Source organism: Marmota marmota, unplaced genomic scaffold (assembly GCF_001458135.2).
Source record: "Marmota marmota marmota unplaced genomic scaffold, marMar, whole genome shotgun sequence".
NCBI classification, from domain to species: domain Eukaryota; kingdom Metazoa; phylum Chordata; class Mammalia; order Rodentia; family Sciuridae; genus Marmota; species Marmota marmota.
Window position 1 is genome coordinate 32795032 of NW_026000057.1, and position 18635 is coordinate 32813666.

At 37.1% G+C, this 18635-nt stretch overlaps 1 protein-coding gene across 3 annotated transcripts in view; it reads right to left on the reverse strand.

The window, feature by feature from the left end:
* Positions 1–18635, reverse strand: part of Manba (mannosidase beta) — a 99918-nt gene that overhangs the window by 12627 nt on the left and 68656 nt on the right. For 2 of the 3 annotated variants that reach the window (XM_015484604.2, XM_048813669.1), the window contains exons 12-13: positions 16614–16832; positions 13413–13577 (exon numbers count right to left, since the gene is read on the reverse strand). In XM_015484604.2, the coding sequence (XP_015340090.1) occupies positions 13413–13577; positions 16614–16832 (384 nt within the window). The remainder of the gene's footprint in view (positions 1–13412; positions 13578–16613; positions 16833–18635) is intronic. The other variant, XM_048813668.1, reaches the window with a different exon arrangement.

Genomic DNA, 18635 nt, shown 5'->3' on the forward strand with positions numbered 1-18635 from the left:
GGGGAGGGGAGGGGATGGGGGATAGTAGAGGATAGGAAAGACAGCAGAATACAACAGACTCTAGTATGGCAATATGTAAATCAATGGATGTGTAACTGATGTGATTCTGCAATTTGTATACGGGGTAAAAATGGGGGTTCATAACCCACTTGAATCAAAGTGTGAAATATGATATATCAAGAACTATGTAATGTTTTGAACAACCAACAATAAAAAATTTAAAAAAAAAAGAAGTAGTCATGGTTATTTGATAAGTGCTTTTTTAAAAATGTCTTTTAGTTGTCAGAGGACCTTTATTTTATTTATTTATAGGACCTTTATTTTATTTATTTATATGCAGTACTGAGAATCAAACCCAGTGCCTCGCACATGCTGGGCAAGCACTCTGCCACTGAGCCACAACCCCAGCCCTTGATAAGTGTTTAAAAGTAAGTACCTACAATATGTATTATATTGCTGCTAATGGTAAGCCCTTTTCAAGCTAAAAAAGAAAAGAAAGAAAAGGCCATAGCCCAGCCTCATGGAACTTACTGGCCTGTGTAGAAGACAGGCCTTAATCAAAGAATAACACAAAAAACTTAAACATTAAACAGTCCTGAGTGCTGAGGAGGAGAGGTGCATAGTGTTATGTGCTCACACAGTAGGGTTAAAAAAAAAAAGGCCTAGTTGAGGGGTGAGGAATAGCCTAAAAGAATGGAAAGGGACAGAACCTTCAGCCAGAGAAGGCAATGCATGGTGAGAGATAAGAGTGCACAGGCTGTCAGCCAAGAACTGAAGGAGGACTAAGGGGAAAACGGAAGAGGCTGGTGAGAATTGTGGAAGGCCATGGAAAGTAGGAGAAAAGTATTGGGACACCCTAAAAGCAATGTGATGTCATTAAAAGCCTTTAGGTTAAAAGGTCATCTAACTGATTTTCATTTCCAAAAGATGACTCACACCGCCGAGTGGAGAAAGGACTGTAAATGGGCTAGAGTGGATTTAGGGAGAACATTTAGAAAGCGATTTATTCAAGGCTTCCAGGAAAGGGATGAGGTTAGCTATGAGCAGATAAGGAAATGCCCTGTTCATTGAGAGACCAGACACTGGAACCACGGCACTGATGGCTACAAAGCATGCTGTAAGGAAAATAAGAATCTCACAAAGCAAGCAACACTGGTGCCACCTCAGAATGCCCACAGGATGTAGTCTGAATATGCAAGTCTAAAAATAAGTCAGAGGGGATGAAACAGAAAATAGGTCCAAGAATTTTTCTCTGCCAATCAAGTTACTCCACAATTACACTCAGGATCTCTAGCCAAGTTCCTTGTAAAAATACCAATCTTGTCTGAACTAAAGAAACAAAACAAACAAACAAAAAAAAAAAAACAGAGAGAGAGAGAGAAATTTATTTACTTCAAAGCCTAGCTAGCTAGTCATAGGGAAATCAAATCCCTTGAGCAAGTATCCATGTTTGTTGAGTTATTGTACCAAAGCAGTATTATAGAGCAACTTCTAGAAAATTCAATGAAGATGAGGCAGTTTGAAATGAAATATCACTAAATATAATCAGGGGGCTGCACTGAGCATCAGTCCATGCCCACCACATATTTTACCCTATCACCATCTAACTGAGCTGGCAACCTATGCTGGGTTCACAAAATCTGTCTTCATCAATAACTTAAAACAACGAAGAAAGAATGCAAGAATACAGAAATACCTTTTCGAAATCCGGGTCGGCTCTCGACCTTAGGGGTTTGTTGGAAAGAGAGAGAGCCACCTGAATTCTTTAGTCTTATATGGGGGAGGGGGGGACACACAAAGGGAGGTTTGATGGAATATCCTTTCCAAATGAGGCAAAGGGTCAGGTTTCAGGGGGTTGAATCTAGCTTCATGATGTCTTGCAGTCAGCAGATTGACTAATATCTTGGCAAGTCACACCCATTTCAGGTGCTATGTGAGAACACAGGCAGAGTGAGAGGAAAGTATACACATGTGTTGCATGGCCCAAAGAGCATACAACCAGGCCAGTCCTCTCACATACTCAAATGCTCATAGCTCCCACACATGGCCCATGGCTGACCTGCAACATTACCCCACATCAGCATGGAAAGTAATGTTTATTTTTGTTTTCATGATTCAGTACAATCTGAACTCATATCACTCTGAGCCTCCAAATAATGTCACCATCAACCAAAATAAAGATAGTCCACAGGCACAAAATCAGCCAGCACCTCTGCCCAATGCACCATACATACCCAAGCCCCTGAATGACACAGTCTATTTGTTATCCCAAAGTTCCTGAAAAAGCAGCCATTACTTTATGGATTGTGTGTGGACGGATCATTAGAGAAGAGGCAGCAGAAGTCCTTATTATACTGGTGAGTAACCAAAAAGGGAAAAAGGATTTTGGTCATCACACACTGTAGAAGCTGCTGACCAAGAAAATGAATGGCACCATCATGACACCCCACTCTCAATTCCAGAATGGTCAGGACCCAAGGCATCCCCAAGGGCTGGGCCATTCCTGATGTACCAAAAAGGAAAGAGAACCTGCAATACTTGGATAATACCCTTCAGGAACTTGGTTCAGCCTTGATTTACAAATTACAGTACCAAAAAGGGGGATCATTCAAGGAGGTTGGGACAGGAGTTACTTTCTTTAGATTCAGATTTACAAAATAAGGTGAAAAGGAAAAAAGTGAAGCAGAATTCTGATATGGCAACAAAATATCAACGTGCACAGGTGTAAGTCATTAAGCCATCCAGTTCAGGCAAAAGTCAAAACTTCCAGGACAAAGCAATAACTTATCAGGAATCTAGCTCATGCTTAGTCGGACCTAAACCAAAAGACAAGGAGATATTTTCCTGATAGACTTGGTAATGGTAGCTTATATTTTCTATTTCTTCATGGTAAATTTAATGTTTTTTTTTTCTTTTTTGGACAGGAAAAATATGATGAGAACCAAATTATTTATCTGGGTCTAAATTCATTTCCAATCTTTGTTATATATTATAGTTCACATACATTTAATTATACTGCTCACTTAATTTTGACACATGTACATTTCCAAGCTCTGGCACTTTGTGTTTTGAATGGCTATGTAGTTATATCATAGTTTGATTAATCATCCTTCCAATATTAGGAATTAGGAAAACTAGTTTCCTGTTTTTTCCTTTAAATATAAGGGCTAAGAACATTTACTGTTTATATTAATTTTCCCCTTCTTGTATTGTCTCTTTGAATGATAATAAGGCAAAATCTAACATTCTTGTTCTATATTGCTATATTTCAGACAAGATGCTGCCATTAATTGGCAGTGGCCAGGGTAAACTTAGCTCCCAATAGGTATTAATTGGCCCACATGGTGTGTTTTGTTTCTTGTTGTTGTTGGTGGTGGTGTTTATTAATAGTCTTAAGTCAGGGCCAGTGCACCCCATTTTGCCACAATCCTCAGTAATCATACGTTCATCCATTTAAATTATCTGCCAGCTACTATAAACATTTGAGTCATATTGATTTTCATAACTAATTGCAAGATATAAATATTTATTTCTGTTCATCCATCCTAACATTAATCTTCTCAACTGTAATTTACCTTTCCTGGCTTCATCGGTAAATATAATTAATCCCTTAGAATTTTCAAACTTTAAAAAAAACTTAAGTGCATGCAAGACTCCTATCCCTTGCTAGCAATGAAAGGGAAGTTTCACTGCTAGTGTCCCCTAATAGCCTATTATGCCTGAATCCAGCGTGAAGGAGGATAACCAAGGCTCTTGAGAACCTCAGGCTCTCGCATAGTGTGGCACACTGCTCTTACAGACGGTACCATGCCAAAAACATGGATCTCAGACTATCCAAACGAGTTAGTAACAGTGAGGGATAATGAATGGCACACACTGCTATGGTGTGGGTAAAGGTCCCTGTGTTAAATGTTTGAACCCAAGCTTATCACTATTGGGAGATGGCGGAAACTTTGAGAGGTGGGGCCTAGTTGGAGAGCTTGAGGTCACTGGCCTCTTTGATCTAACAGGAATGACCTAGGATTTTGGGTCTTATTCAGGAATTATGGGTAGGCACTCAGAATGGTGTGTCTTGATGGTGCCATTCATTGCCTGTGTAGGGCCTAGCAAAGGGGATTGTAGAACCCTAGCCTCTTTCTCTTCTTCACTTCCTGGCTTATATAAAGAAGTTTTGCTCTGCCGTATGCTTCTGCCATGATGTGCTGCAACATGCCCCGAGCAATAAGACCAAATGATCATAGACTGAAACCTCCAAAACTTTGAGACAAAATAAACTTTTATATTTTGAAGGTGGTTATTCTCAAGTATTGCCCAAAACAACGAGGCCCAAAATCATGGACTGAAACCTCTAAAACCGTGAGCCAAAATAAGCTTTTCTTTTAAAAGCTGATTATCTCAGATTACTCATTATTGTGATGGAAAGTTTACTAACAGAAAATTGGTACTGAGAAGCGAGGCAGCCATTGTTGTAGAAAGCCTTTGGAATTGGTTTGCAGGATGAATTTGGAAAAGTTTAGAGGAATAGGCAAGAAAAATCCTAAAATGCTATAAGCAAACTTAACAGTGTTCTTTTAGGGGTTCAGGAGCCCAGAATGCTGATAGGAATATGGACAGTAAAGACTATACTAATGATGTTTCTGGGGAAAGTAAGAATTCTATTGGGAATTGGACTAAAGGCCACACTTGTTACACCAGGGCAAAGAATTTGAAAGTATTTTGCCCATGACCTGAAACTTTGTGGGAGGCTGATCTTGTAGGTAACAGACTAATGTGTCTGGCAGAGAAAATTTCAAAGCAGCAAAGCATTCAGGCTGTGGCCTGGGTATTGCTGGCTGCTTCTGGCAAGACTTCCACTGAAAAACAAAGAGAAACAAGTAACAGAAGAGAAAATTTTTGAAAAAATTTGAAGGTTGGCCAGAAAAGAAGCACATGTAACGTTTCAGCCAAGGAAAATACAGCTAGTAAGCCAAGTTCTTTGCATGGGGAAAGATGCCTTAAGGGCATCTCAGGAATTGGCAAGGGCCCACCCATCGCCAGCTCACAGATGTAGAAGAGAAATCCAGTTCAAAGGCTTTCCAAGTGTGAGTCTTTTGAAAAGAGGATCCTAGGGTGCCCTGCTCATACAAGTCTGCCTGGGCTGGCAAGGCACTCAGAGACTGCTCAGCCATGGTACAAGCAGATCTAAGTATGCCTCGTGTCAGCAGAAAGCCTTAGCATCTTCCATGCTATGCTGATTTTCCATGTTATGCTCACTCAGAAGGTCATGGGGGCTTCCACTGAGACTTCATAGGAAAGCCCAGGAGGCCAGGCAGTGTGTTGCCAGGTCACAGTTCCTGCATGCAGCCCCCAACAGGGTGATGGAGCTGTAAGAGTAAAGCCAAACTTGTAACCCTAGAAAGTTAGAGTTGCCAGAAATATTGAACCACTGCAAAGAGAAGCTGCAGAAAGTATGCAAAGCCTTCCCATGTGAACTGCTACTAGCAAGGCTATAGGGGTAAAGCTGCCCAAGCCCTCAGGAGTCCACATCCCACCATAGAGTGCCCCAGATGTTGGACATGGAGCTTTAGGATTTAGTACCCTACGGAAATGGGTCTTGCTTTGCTGATCTCTCCTTGCTGTTTTCCTGCTTCTCCCTTTGGGAATACAAATGTTTATTCTGTGCCACTGTACCTTGGAAGTATATAACTTTTTTTTTTTTAAACAAGAGTTTGCAGCTAAGTTTGTCTTGATTCTCAGGAGATTTTTGGACTGAGACTTTTGAGCAATGCTAGAATAGTTAAGACTTTGAGACTCTTGGAGGTGCATTTTGCATTGAGAAAGGGACATGAACCTTTGGGGCTTAGGGGTAGAATGCTATGGTTTCAGTGTCTCCCTGTGTTAAAGGCTTGGTCCCCAGTTTGGCACTATTGGGAGGTGATGGAAACGTTGAGAGTCTTTGGGTCACTGCATGGGTCTACATCCAAAGGGGATTTTGGACACCAGACTCTTCTTCTCTCTTTCATTTCCGGGCCATGAGGTGGGTAGTTGTGCTCTGCCGCGCACTCCTGCCATGATGTGCTGCCACAGGCCCAAAGCAATGGGGCTAACTCCTTATGGATTGAAGCTAAAACTGTAAACTAAAATACACTTTTTCCCCTTATAAGTTGGCTATTTCAGGTATTGTTACGGTGACAAAATGCTGACTAATATGTGCATTTTTTTCCATAAAAAATCAGAGGCTATTTCCCCTATACATCTTAAAGGAATGTTATATAATCAGAGTTCTCTGGAAAATCTCAGAAATGCCCCTTCCCTTTAAAAAAATGTACCTATATTTATATACCCATGCATTCTTTCCTAAAGATGGCAATCTTTACATATAAGAAGATAAATGCTTAGTCATTTCCTAGGTTACTCAGTCCCACTGTCAGCAGACAAATCTTATTTTAGTTTTTAAAATATGCCTACTTTCAGCAACTTGCTTGATTACACTTATGAAATCAGTCTCCTTACAGAGACAGATGGTACAGTAAAAAGACCAGGACACCAAGACAGAGGTCCCAATTCCAGCGTCTCCACTGTGATGAGATTGCTAGTTGTCTTCTTAACCCCATATCCCCTTCCTCCAGAGTGATGGAATTGTAGCTGGGCTACCTTTTCTAGAAACACCACTCCCAAACCTGGAAACAGAAGTAGCCATGTAATTAAGTTTCGCCAATTTTTAGATATTTTATTTACTTAAATTATGCTGATAATGAGAATTTTCCAATAAAGCTATTTTAAAACTAAAATATAATTCACAAAGCACATACAATTCACACTTTTACAGTTTATAATTCATTGGGTTTTAGTTTAGTATAGTCATAAGATTGTGAAAATCCTTCCATTATCTAACTTCAAAATATTTTCATCACACCAAAAAGAAACAACATGCAAGTTAGCAGCCACTCTCCATTCTCCCCGGTCTCCTGATTCTGGAAACCATAAATCTACTTCCTGTCTCTAAGAATTTGCCTATCCTGCCCATTTCATATAAATGGAATGGTTCAATATGTCATTTTTGTGACTTCACTTAGTGTTTTCAAGATTCATTCATGTTGCAGTATATGTATGTGTGTGTATATGTGTGCACTTCATTCCTTTTTATTTTTGAATATTTCATCATATGGATATGCCACCTTTTCTCTAACCATTTATCAATGTTTAATTTTGAGTTTTTTCCCCTTTGGGCTACTATGAAAAATACTGCTATAAACAATTGTATGCACGTTCTTGTGTGAACATTTCAATTTTCTTTTCTCAACTATAACTAAGAGTAGTATTATTGGGTCATATTGTAATGATATGTAAACATTTTGAAGATTTGACAAACTGTTTTGCACAGCAGCTAACCCATTCTACATTCCCATCAGCAATATATGAGGGTTCTTATTTCTCCACATCTGTGCCAATATTTGTTATTTTTCTTTTTTAAAAAAAAAATTCTAGATAGGAAAAAAAATTCTAGCAACTTGGCCATTTTATCCAGGTTATCTGAGTTGTTGCCATGTTCCATTGTTTGTAGTGTTTTCTTCTTACTTCTGTAGGGTGAGTAGCACCATTCCCTCTTTCATTCCTAATTTAGTAATTTGAATCTTCCTTCATTTTTTTCTTGGCCAGTCTAGCTGAAAATTTTGTCAATTTTTTTTTTTTTTTGATCTTTTCAAAGACCTAACTTTTGGCTTCATTGACTTACTTTAGTGTTCCAGTAAATTTCTTAATTAATGTACTATATTTCTTTTATATCATTTTATTGGTGCATTGTAACTATACATAATAGTGAAAATTGTTTTTATGTATTGTGCATGCAAACAATATAATTATCATCTGGTCAATTTTGTTCAATGTGCTGAATATCTGCTTTACATAACTGCTAAAAAAATTAATGCTATAGGTCAACCAAATATCTCAGTAGTTATAGAACTTTCCTTATCTCAACTGTGAAATGGTAGAATAGTATACATAGTTTAAAAAGCAGAAACCATGCTCCATTCATTGCCCTGAGTCCTTGACAAAATATTAATCTTTCTGAGGTTCTATTTCCTCATGTATTAAATTTAAATAGCAATATGAATGCCTGGAGATGTTGTTAGAATTACAGGAGAAAATATAGAAAGCACTTCAAGGCCCACAACAAGGCATTTGGTGGACATCAAAGAATGCCAATTTCTTGACTATCCAATCACCTGATTTCTATAAAGGATTCTAACATACAATGTTAGTAATCACTCCTTCATCCTCCTCTTTTCCCACTTGCCCCATCATAAAAGCTCAGTGTAGCCTGGCCTTTCCATCATGTCTCAGGGCTGCTTATTGACACCTGGGCCAACAGCACAACCAGACTTTGTTCTGAGTTCTAGTGAACAAGTTACTTGAAGTGCAGGGAGACAGAATGGGCCCCTAAAGAATATGAGTTTCCAGCCTTAAAAAACAATGAAATTATGGGATTTTCCAATAAATGGATAGAACTGGAGAATATTATGCTAAGCGAAATAAGCCAATCCCAAAGAACCAAAGGACAAATGTTTTCTCTGATATGCAGATGCTAATTCACAATAAGCAGGGTCAGGAAGAATAGAGGTATTTTGGACTAGACGGAGGGGAGTGAAGGGAGGGGAGGGAGTATGGGAGTAGGAATGATAGTGAAATGAATCAGACATTATTATCCTATATGCATATATGATTACACGATTTGTGTAACTCTACATTATATACAATCGGACAAATGAGAAGTTATACTCCATTATGTATGATGTGTCAAAATGCATTCTACTGTCATAACTAATTAGAACAAATAATTTTTAAAAAGTATATGAGTTTCTCAGGGATGTCTCCAAGTAATCATTAGATGATCAACAAATATGCAAAGAATAAATGAAAGCACTAGAAGATGCTTATTAAGTTAAGGGGGTCAGTAAAGACTGTCATTAGCCCAGCTTCCGGTCCAGGTGATGAATAAGAGGCCAGATTGGTGCAGTCATCACTCAAAAGTTAGTTTAGGCTGGGCATGGTAGTGCACACCTGTAATCCCACCACCTTGAGAGGCTGAGGCAGGAGGATTGCAAGTTTGAGGTCAGCCTCAGTAATTTAGCAAGAACCTAAGCAACTTAGCAAGACTCTGTATTAAAATAAAAAACAATAATAGCACTGGGGATGTAGCTCAGTTGTTGAGTGCTCCTAGGTTCAATCCCCAATACAAAAAAAAAAAAAAAGTTAGTTTAGGAGTGTGTGTGTGTGTGTGTGCGTATTTTTTTTAAGTTGTCAATGGACCTTTATTTTATTTAATTACATGCAGTGCTGAGAATCTAACCCAGTGCCTCACACATGCTAGATGAGTGCTTTACCACTGAGCCACAGCCCCTGTCCTGCCCTAACATTTCTTGTCTGTATTTTGGTCAAGAAATACCAAAACTAAAAACAAACAAAAAAATCACTCTCCTTTCATTGCAGATCCCATCTAACACAAAATAGAAATCACCAAGTGCAAGTAACAAACTGCATAAAGGTCAAGTCCAATTCTGAACCAAAGCTCAGTAGGAAACTAGTTCTAAAATCTAAGAAAAAACCCATCAGCCACAAAAAAAACAGCCACAGATAATTCCACTTGTACATACAGCACCTAACTCTGTACCTTAAATGCTAATCAGTTCAGAAAAGATTATTTCTATCAGGTCTTTGAATGTGGTTTTAAGGGGGAAAATAAAGTAACAATAATAAAATGAACAACTACAAGAAGGAAAGATAACAAAAAACAACTGTAAAGGTTCCTCTCCTTTCTCACACACACAAATATGAATGACCTATTTTATAAATCAAAATATTTTCACAGAATGTTGACTATGAAAATCTTAAAAGAAGAACTGCAGGGGCTGGGGATGTGGCTCAAGCGGTAGCGCACTCGCCTGGCATGCGTGCGGCCCGGGTTCGATCCTCAGCACCACATACAAACAAAGATGTTGTGTCCGCCGAAAACTAAAAAATAAATATTAAAAGTTCTCTCTCTCTCTCTCTAAAAAAAAAAAAAAAAGGATGAACTGCAACCCTTTCAAGGGACAGCTATTAGGGATAAAACATTGAAATTCTCTTCATCATTTCATTGCCTTCTAAAAATAATTATCCTCTGGCTCACCATTTTCTGCTGCAGTTCGTACCCAAGGATTTGTGTTTTCATACAGGATAAGATTAAGTTTGGATAAAACTTGGCACAATTTAGTAGGCTGCAGTGACACATGCCTTTAATCCCAAGGACTTAGGAGGCTGAAGCAAGAAGATTGCAATTTGAGACCAACCTCTGCAATTTAGTGAGGCCCTAAGGACATAATAAGACCTTGTCTCAAAATAAAAACAAAGCTGGGGATGTGGCTCAGTGCTTAAGCCACCTGGGTTCAATCCCCAGTACCAAAAAATTGGTACAATTTTTGACGCTAAAATAGAAAAGATTGAAATTCGATCATGTTTAACAAAAACTTCTGATCTACTTCAGAGCAACCAATGATTGGAATTGAGTCTTACCTTCTTTTTGGGAACTTGAAATATACACAAGAAAAAACAGGTAAATAAGTATCAGTTTTAATATAATCTTAAGTGTGTGTAGTCACAGGTATATAATGCAAAATATTCAAACTTAAAAAGTAATATGGAGGGGCTGGGGTTGTGGCTCAGTGGTAGTGTGCTTGCCTAGCATGCATGAGGCACTGGGTTCAATTCTCAGCACCACATAAATGTAAAATAAAGATATCGTGTCCACCTAAAATTAAAAAATAAATATTTAATAACAACAATAAAAAAAAAGTAATATGGAGCTGGGCATGGTGGGGCAAACCTGTAACCCCAGTGGCTCGGGAAGCTAAGGCAGGAGGATCATAAGTTCAAAGCCAGCCTCAGGGCTGGGGATGTGGCTCAAGCGGTAGCGTGCTCACCTGGCATGCGTGCGGCCCGGGTTCGATACTCAGCACCACATACAAACAAAGATGTTGTGTCCGCCGAAAACTAAACAATAAATATTAAAATAATTCTCTCTCTTAAAAAAAAAAAAAAAGCCAGCCTCAGCAATGGTGAGGCACTAAGCAACTCAGTGAGACCCTGTCTCTAAATAAAATATAAAATAGGGCTGGGGATGTGGCTCAATGGTTGAGTGCCCCTGATTTCAATCCCCAGTACCAAAAAAAAAAAAAAAAAAGTAATATGGAAACATTAAGAAGAAAATACTATCCGATATTCAGTTTGGCAGTTTAACTTTCAAACTTAAACATAAATTTGCCATATAATTCAGCAATTCCACTTATACATTCATACAATTCCACTTATACATTTCCTAACCCCCCAAAGAAAGAAAAAATATGCCCATACAAAGATTCTTATATGAATATTTATAGCAGTATTACATAAAAGTCAAAAAGAGGAAACAGGGCTGGGGCTGTAGCTCAGTGGCAAAGCACTTGCCTAGTACATGTGAGGCACTGGGTTTGATCCTTAGTACCACATAAAAATAAATAAATAAAATAAAGGAATGCTGTCCATGTACAACTACAAAATTCTTTTTTAAAGTGGAAACAATCTAAATGTCCGTCAACTGAAATGAATGAACAAAATATGTATATCAATATAAAAGAATACTATTTGACAAAAAGAAGAAATGAAACACAATATACATATTCTAACAAACATAAGCTTCAAGAACATTTTCCTTGGTGAGAGAAGCCAGATACAAAAGACCACCTATTGTATGATTTCATTTGTCTGAAATGTCCAGAAAAGTCAAATCTAAAAAGAGAGAAAGCAGGTTTATATTTTCTTTGGGTCAGAGGCAAGAAAGAGGAGTGATTATACACAGGCATAAGGGATCTTTGGAGGATAACAAATATTCTGAAATTGGATCATGGTGATGGTTGCAAAACTCCATAAACATATAAAAAATCACATAATTGTACACTTACAACAAGAGAATTTTATGGTATGTCAAATATGCTGCTATTGAACTATTTTAAAAATATATCCAATAAGATGCAGACTGTCACAGCACAAATCTTTTTTAGATGTCTGTTGGTGAACATATGCACTTGTTTTTCTTAGGTACAAAGCTAGGAACAGAAATGCTCATTCAAAAGGAAAGCAAATATTTAACTTCAGTAGAAACTGCCTTAAATTTTGGCAAAGTGGTTAAACACATTTACACTCCCACTAACCATGTCTAAAATTTCCAGCTATTTTACTTCCTCACCAACAGTTGGTACTGTCAATTTTTTAAAAATTTAGCCATCCTGTTGGTTATGGTGAGGTATTCTGGTATGGCCTGAATTTGCATTTGCTTGGTCAAGGACAAGATTGAACACATCTTCATATATGTATTGACTACTTGGGTATCTTTTTAGGTGAAGTGCCTGTTCAAGATTTCTGTTCGTTTTAAATGTTTTCCATCTCTTTCTTGCTTTATATAAGTTCTTCACTATGGATATCTTTGTTAGACATATATATAAATTGTGGTAGGAGAATAGCTCAACAGTGAAGCACTCACCCAGCATGCACAAGGCTCTAGGGTGGATCCCCAGTCATGCCAAATGAAAAAAATGATATATGAATTACAACCAGCAGTCCCCAATCATAACCTGCATTTTCTCTTGGTGACACTTTTTGTATTCAGAGGCCCATAAGAAGTACAATGTATCAGTATTTTCTTTTAGATTTAGTGCTTTGATGTCCTAAGAACTCTTTGCTTATCTCAAAGTCATGAAGATATTCCCCTATGTTTTCTTTTGGAAAATTTATTGTAGTGCCTTTCACATTTAAGTCTTTGGAGTTTTGTTTTTGTTGTTTGTTTATTTGTATGTTGTTTTTGGTGCTGAGATCAAACCCAGGGCCTTGGGCATGCTAAGCATTTTTTCTACCCCTGAGCTATACTCCAGCCACCATAACTGAATCTTTGATCAGTAATCAAATTCATTTTTACATGTGGAATCAAGGTTTGTTTATTTTCCCATGAAGATGTCCATTTGATAAAGCACTGCTTATTGATCAAATTATTTTCCTACTGAATTGCAATGGTATCATGGCTATAAATCAGGCAGCCATATTATGTATCTCTGGACCTGCTTGTGTTCCACTGTTGTTTTAGCTTTCAGAAATGATACCATCTTAGTTATTGAACCTTTATAGTAATCTTGAGCTAGGGAGCATTTTTATACACAATTTGTTTTAGAACTTCATAGACTCTTCCAAGAGAAACAAATACCCAAGTTAACTATGTCAAGTCTTTTGTATTATCATATGTATTGTGAAGAAAATATTGCTAGAATGAAAAACCTGAATATTTTCCACAGCATCAAACCTACCAAATCTACATGATCACTTATATTAACTACAGAAACCTGTTCAGCTTCACAATGAAAACAACCTACCTGCGTAATGTAGATGGTGTCTTTAAATTGACGTAAGGGGTCTGAGCTTTGGGGCAGTGTGAAATGAAGTCCAGCCTGATACAGCATTTCATCGTTGCCATGTTGATGATGTTGTCGATGAAAGGAAAAATTGCTCTTGTAAAACCAGTCCTTTTCAGATGAGACCTTTTGAATAAAAAAGGAGAGTTACAGATTGAGAAGTTAGGGGTAAAACTGCTTCTCTGTGAGCTCCTGACAAACCTGGAAAGCACTCTACACTCTGGGAAAGTGCTTAGGCTTTGCTCTGTGACTTTAATTTCATAAATGTTTTTGTCATCATGCTTGTTATTGGAAAAAACTATCCTTGTGCAAAGTAGAATCATAAAACCAGAATTTGACACTTAAAATCTCCCTTATTCTAACCTAGAAAGTTATTTCTTGGTATCTTTCCCAAAAACACTGCCTTATCAAAACATATTTCTGGTTTTTAAAACATGAATTATGTATATTTTAGAATATTATTTCATCTACTTAGGTAAACATAATTTTATGTTATTATTTTATCAAAACAGAATAATAAACTATAATCAACAGATTTAACAGAAATTGTCACAGTCCTTAAAAAGGAATATTGTAATACCACTATTACAATTATAAATGTTTTAAATGTTTTAGAGCTTGATCTTATTACTTATTCATTCCTCAGTGATTACAAAGCAAAACTGGTAAACATGTATTGAATCTTGATAAAGACACAAACCAAACAATGACACACCTCTCCTCTAAAAATCAGAATTTTGTTAAGGCCTCTCCATAAACAGTGTGGGAACAACTAGCTACCCAAATGCAAAAAGTAAATCTAAACACCTACCTCATACACACAGAACAAAATCACTCACAACAAGTCATAGACCTAAATGCTAAAACTATAACATTTCTAGATGACAATATAGGTGTAAACCTTTGTCATTTGGATTTCTTAGCTATAATACCAAAAACTCAAGAGATTGGTAAGTAGAACTTCATTAAAATCAAAAACTTTTTGTACTTTAAGTGCTCCCATCAAGTTAGTAAAATGATAACTCACACATTGGGAGAAAATATTTACAAATCATATATCTGATTAAAGAAAATCCATAATACAAAATCTCATAATGTAATAAGAGAAAGACAAGTAACTCAATTTAAAAATGAACAAAGAATGTGAATGTATATTTCTCAAAGGAAGATATACAATGAAAAGAGTCTCTCTGGGCTCGGTGGCACACGCCTGTAATCCCAGTCACTCAGAAGGCTGAGACCGGAGGATCATGAGTTCAAAGCCAGCCTCAGTAAGGGCCACTCAGTGAGACCCTGTCTCTAAATAAAATACAAAATAGGGCTGGGGATGTGGCTCAACGGTTGAGTGTCCCTGGGTTCCATCCCTAGTACCAAAAAAAAAGAAAAAGAAAGAAAGAAAGAGATGAAACTCAACAAAATCAACACCAAAGAAATGCAAAGTTTCTGTAAATGTATATTTCCAAGAAATGTTAAAAAAAATGGAAAATAACAGGTGTTGGCAAGGATGCAGAAAAATTGCAGCCCTCATATATTGTTGGTAGGGATGTAAAACAGGGCAGTCACCACAGAAAATAACTTGTTAGTTCCTCAGAATATTAAACACTGAGTTATCATATGACTCAGCAATTCTACTCATAGGTACACACCCAGTGCAATAAAAAATGGGTTGACAAAGAAACATGTGCAGAACTATTCCATGCCAGCATTATTCATAATAGCCAAAAGATAAAAATAATACAAATGTCCACTAACAGAAAAACAGGTAAGCCAAATATAGAAAATCCATAAAACAGAATACTATTCAGCAATAAAAGAGTAATGACATACCAATACATGATACAATACGGATGAACTTTGAAAACATTATGGTAAGTCAAAGAAGCCAGTCTCAAAAGACCACATATTGTTTAACTCCAATTATATTAATTGTGCAGAATAGATTAATCTATAGACATAGACAATAGATTGGTGGTGCCTAAGGCTGGGGTAGGAGAGAGAGAGGACAGTGAAGAGTGGCTGTTAATGGATTCAGGGTTGCTTTTAAATGATGAAAGTGTTCTAAAATTGGATTGTGGTAATGATTTCAGAACTCTGAACATACTGAAGACCACTTAATTGTGCACATAAAAGTAATAGGAGTTATAATCTCCAAAATGATAATTTTAAGAACTTAGCTGGTTAAGTTAAAATAAAGGTTAAAGAAAAAAATGATTCTTTTCTTCTATTCATAATATGTAAATTGTAAAGCAAGGAATTAAATCTCAGTAAAGATCTTTTTTTAAGAGTGAAATATTTTCCTGCAAACTGAATATATGTGTTATTGCATGTATATTCAGATTATTAGTGGGCTTATCTATTGTCTTAAATATAGAAATAATCTTAACTAGTATTGGTGTACACATTTATTCAGATATTTGTGATTATAATTATTTATTAAATATTTGTCAATATAATGATAAATGTGTTCTTTTTAAAAAAATAGTTCATTTTAAAAAAAAATTTTAAAAAAGAACACATACAAATCTGAAACAGAATCTTTAAGAACAGAGAGCATGGAAATCCATACTGAAAATCAAATATACTTGCATGAAGAAAGAGGAGAATGAAATAGGAAAGGAGGAGAAAAAAACTTAAAACTTAATAACATTAGACCAAGATTTACTTATCACACTCACCTTTCTTACTGTAGTGAAATATCTAGTTCTGAATCTCTATAAATGATAAAACAGCTATAGGATTAGAGAAAGAACAAGTAAGAGATACTTTCATGTGCAAGAAGAATTCAGACTTCAGCAACCACCAGTTTTCATTTAACTTTCAAATGCTCCTAAAGGAACATAATTAAAACTGATATGTAAAAACAAATCCCACCATTTTTTATAATTATAATGCACCAATTAAAAATGCAGGAATATGTGAAAAATAAACAAAAAATACACAAAAATTAAGATACAGAAAAGTTATAATCTCCAAAATGATGATTATAAGAATTTAGCTATCCAAAAGTTGAAGGAAAAAAGTATTTTTCTTCCACCTTCTTCCTAAACTTTCATTTAAATAAGAAGTAGATTTCATTTGACCCTCTGAAGCACTGATCAGAAGCAACATATATCCATAGTCTACTCTCCTGAATCACCATAAATCAAACAAATTATGGCTTACCGTCTGTAATGTACTGAAGGAAGGCCAGGACTGATATCCATACTCAGAGACGAATCTAGCTTTTGGGAAAACTTTCCAATCCCAGCAATCACTATGATAGTCATAAAAATGGACATCACCAAAATTCTTGCTGTTAGGGTCATGAGAGACCCAGCCTTCTGCAATGGACTCAGCTCCATTTGAAGGACTAGACGTTATAAAAGGACGACTCTTGTCCCTCTGAGTACAGAAATAAATTGGTTTTAAGGATAATAATTTCATTTGATAAAGTACAGATCATTTATTCTTTAAAAATACTATCAAGACCCAGAAATGCCAAGTAACTGATAGAAAATTAACAGGAATGATTTACCTCCTTCCCCAACAGTACCACTCTGCTTTTCCCAACCCTCTATATCCCTTTATAATTACATTTAACCTCATCCCTCACAACAGCTCTTGCTAATCTTTTCAATCACGTTTCACCTCCACTCTTATCCAGCATAGGTAGCATATAGTTGAGCACAGAGTTTATCAACTTTGGCACTATCGACATTTGGACTGGATATGTTGTGGAGATGTATGTGGAGGTGGGGGAGGTCTCATGTATTATAGGATATAGCAGCATTTCTGGCCTCCACCCACTAGATGCCAGTAGTACCTATTCTCACCCCACCCCCCAAAAATGTCTACAGACATTGCCAAAGGCTCCCTAGGGGCAGAATCACATGCACCTAGCACCTCAGGTTAAGAACAAAATCTATTGAGTCAGACACAATTGTATTTTAATTCCAAACCAGGATCTTAGTATGTGGGGACATGTCTAATGATCAGTACTCCTACCTATAAAATGAAGAAAATGACAAACCCTTTTCATAGAGATACTATAAACAGTAAACGATTTATATGTGGATGAAATGACCAAGTGTCTACCAAAATTCATGTTCTCATTTCCATGATATAGAGCTGCCATTGGGAAAGGGTCTCCTAGTCTCACTGTATCTGTATGAGGCCATGCACCTCGTCTTCATCCTTTTCCACCATTGCTGGGCAAGGGCCTAGGAGGTGGTATGACTGGAATATGGAAGAAACTTGGACCTCTAGAAGACGGCTGCCTGCCAGTCAGGAGTAGCCCTTTTATAGCACTTGTGAGTAAAAAATGAAGTTTTCTCATGTAAGCCATTGAAATACTGTGCTGACTTGCTACAGTAGCTGGCAGGGGAGTACCTAATATGGTACCTAGCACACAGACAGAACTCAAAATGCGTAGCTACTATCATCTCAATAGGTGAGTTCACTTTCTATTTCATTGAGAAGATTCATTCATGTAGCACCATTTGGTCAAGTGTTCATTGCGTGTGAGACATTTCTCAGGTCTGCAGAAAGAGGATTCATTTTGTCAAGTACTGATACATCAAAGCTCTTCTGAGCTCTCTTTATGTGCCAGGCCTATAGTCCTTTGTCCTGGAGGTTCAGCAGGAACAGACATGGTGACTGGCCTCCTAGAACAATGGTCTGCAACCTAGAGTTGAAACTAGAAACTAAACAAGTAACTAATTATAAGTGTGATGAGTATTTTGAAGGAAAGGTTCAGGGCTCTTGGGAAATCTAAAACATTGTAGAAGGTCAGTAAGGCTTCCTTGAACAACATTCAGAAAATAGTTTTCTCAATTTTTCTCCATTAGGCCACATTTTTTTGGTATATCCATTCATATTCTTTCCTTATTTGTTTTCTGACATAGAAAGAAATCTAACTACTTTTCTTTGCCAGCCTGTCTTCTGATCATTTTTCAATTTCACTTTGGTTCTGTAGCCAATAAATTATTCTCCACTCTTTTTTTTTTTTCTTTTTTGGTGGTGGGGGGGTGGGTACCAGCAGTTGAACTCAAAGGCACTTGACCACTGAGCCACATCCCCAGCCCTATTTTGTATTTTATTAGAGACAGAGTCTCACTGAGTTGCTTAGCGCCTCACTAAATTGCTGAGGCTGGCTTTGAACTCGTGATCCTCCTGCCTCAGCCTCCTGAGCCACTGGGATTACAG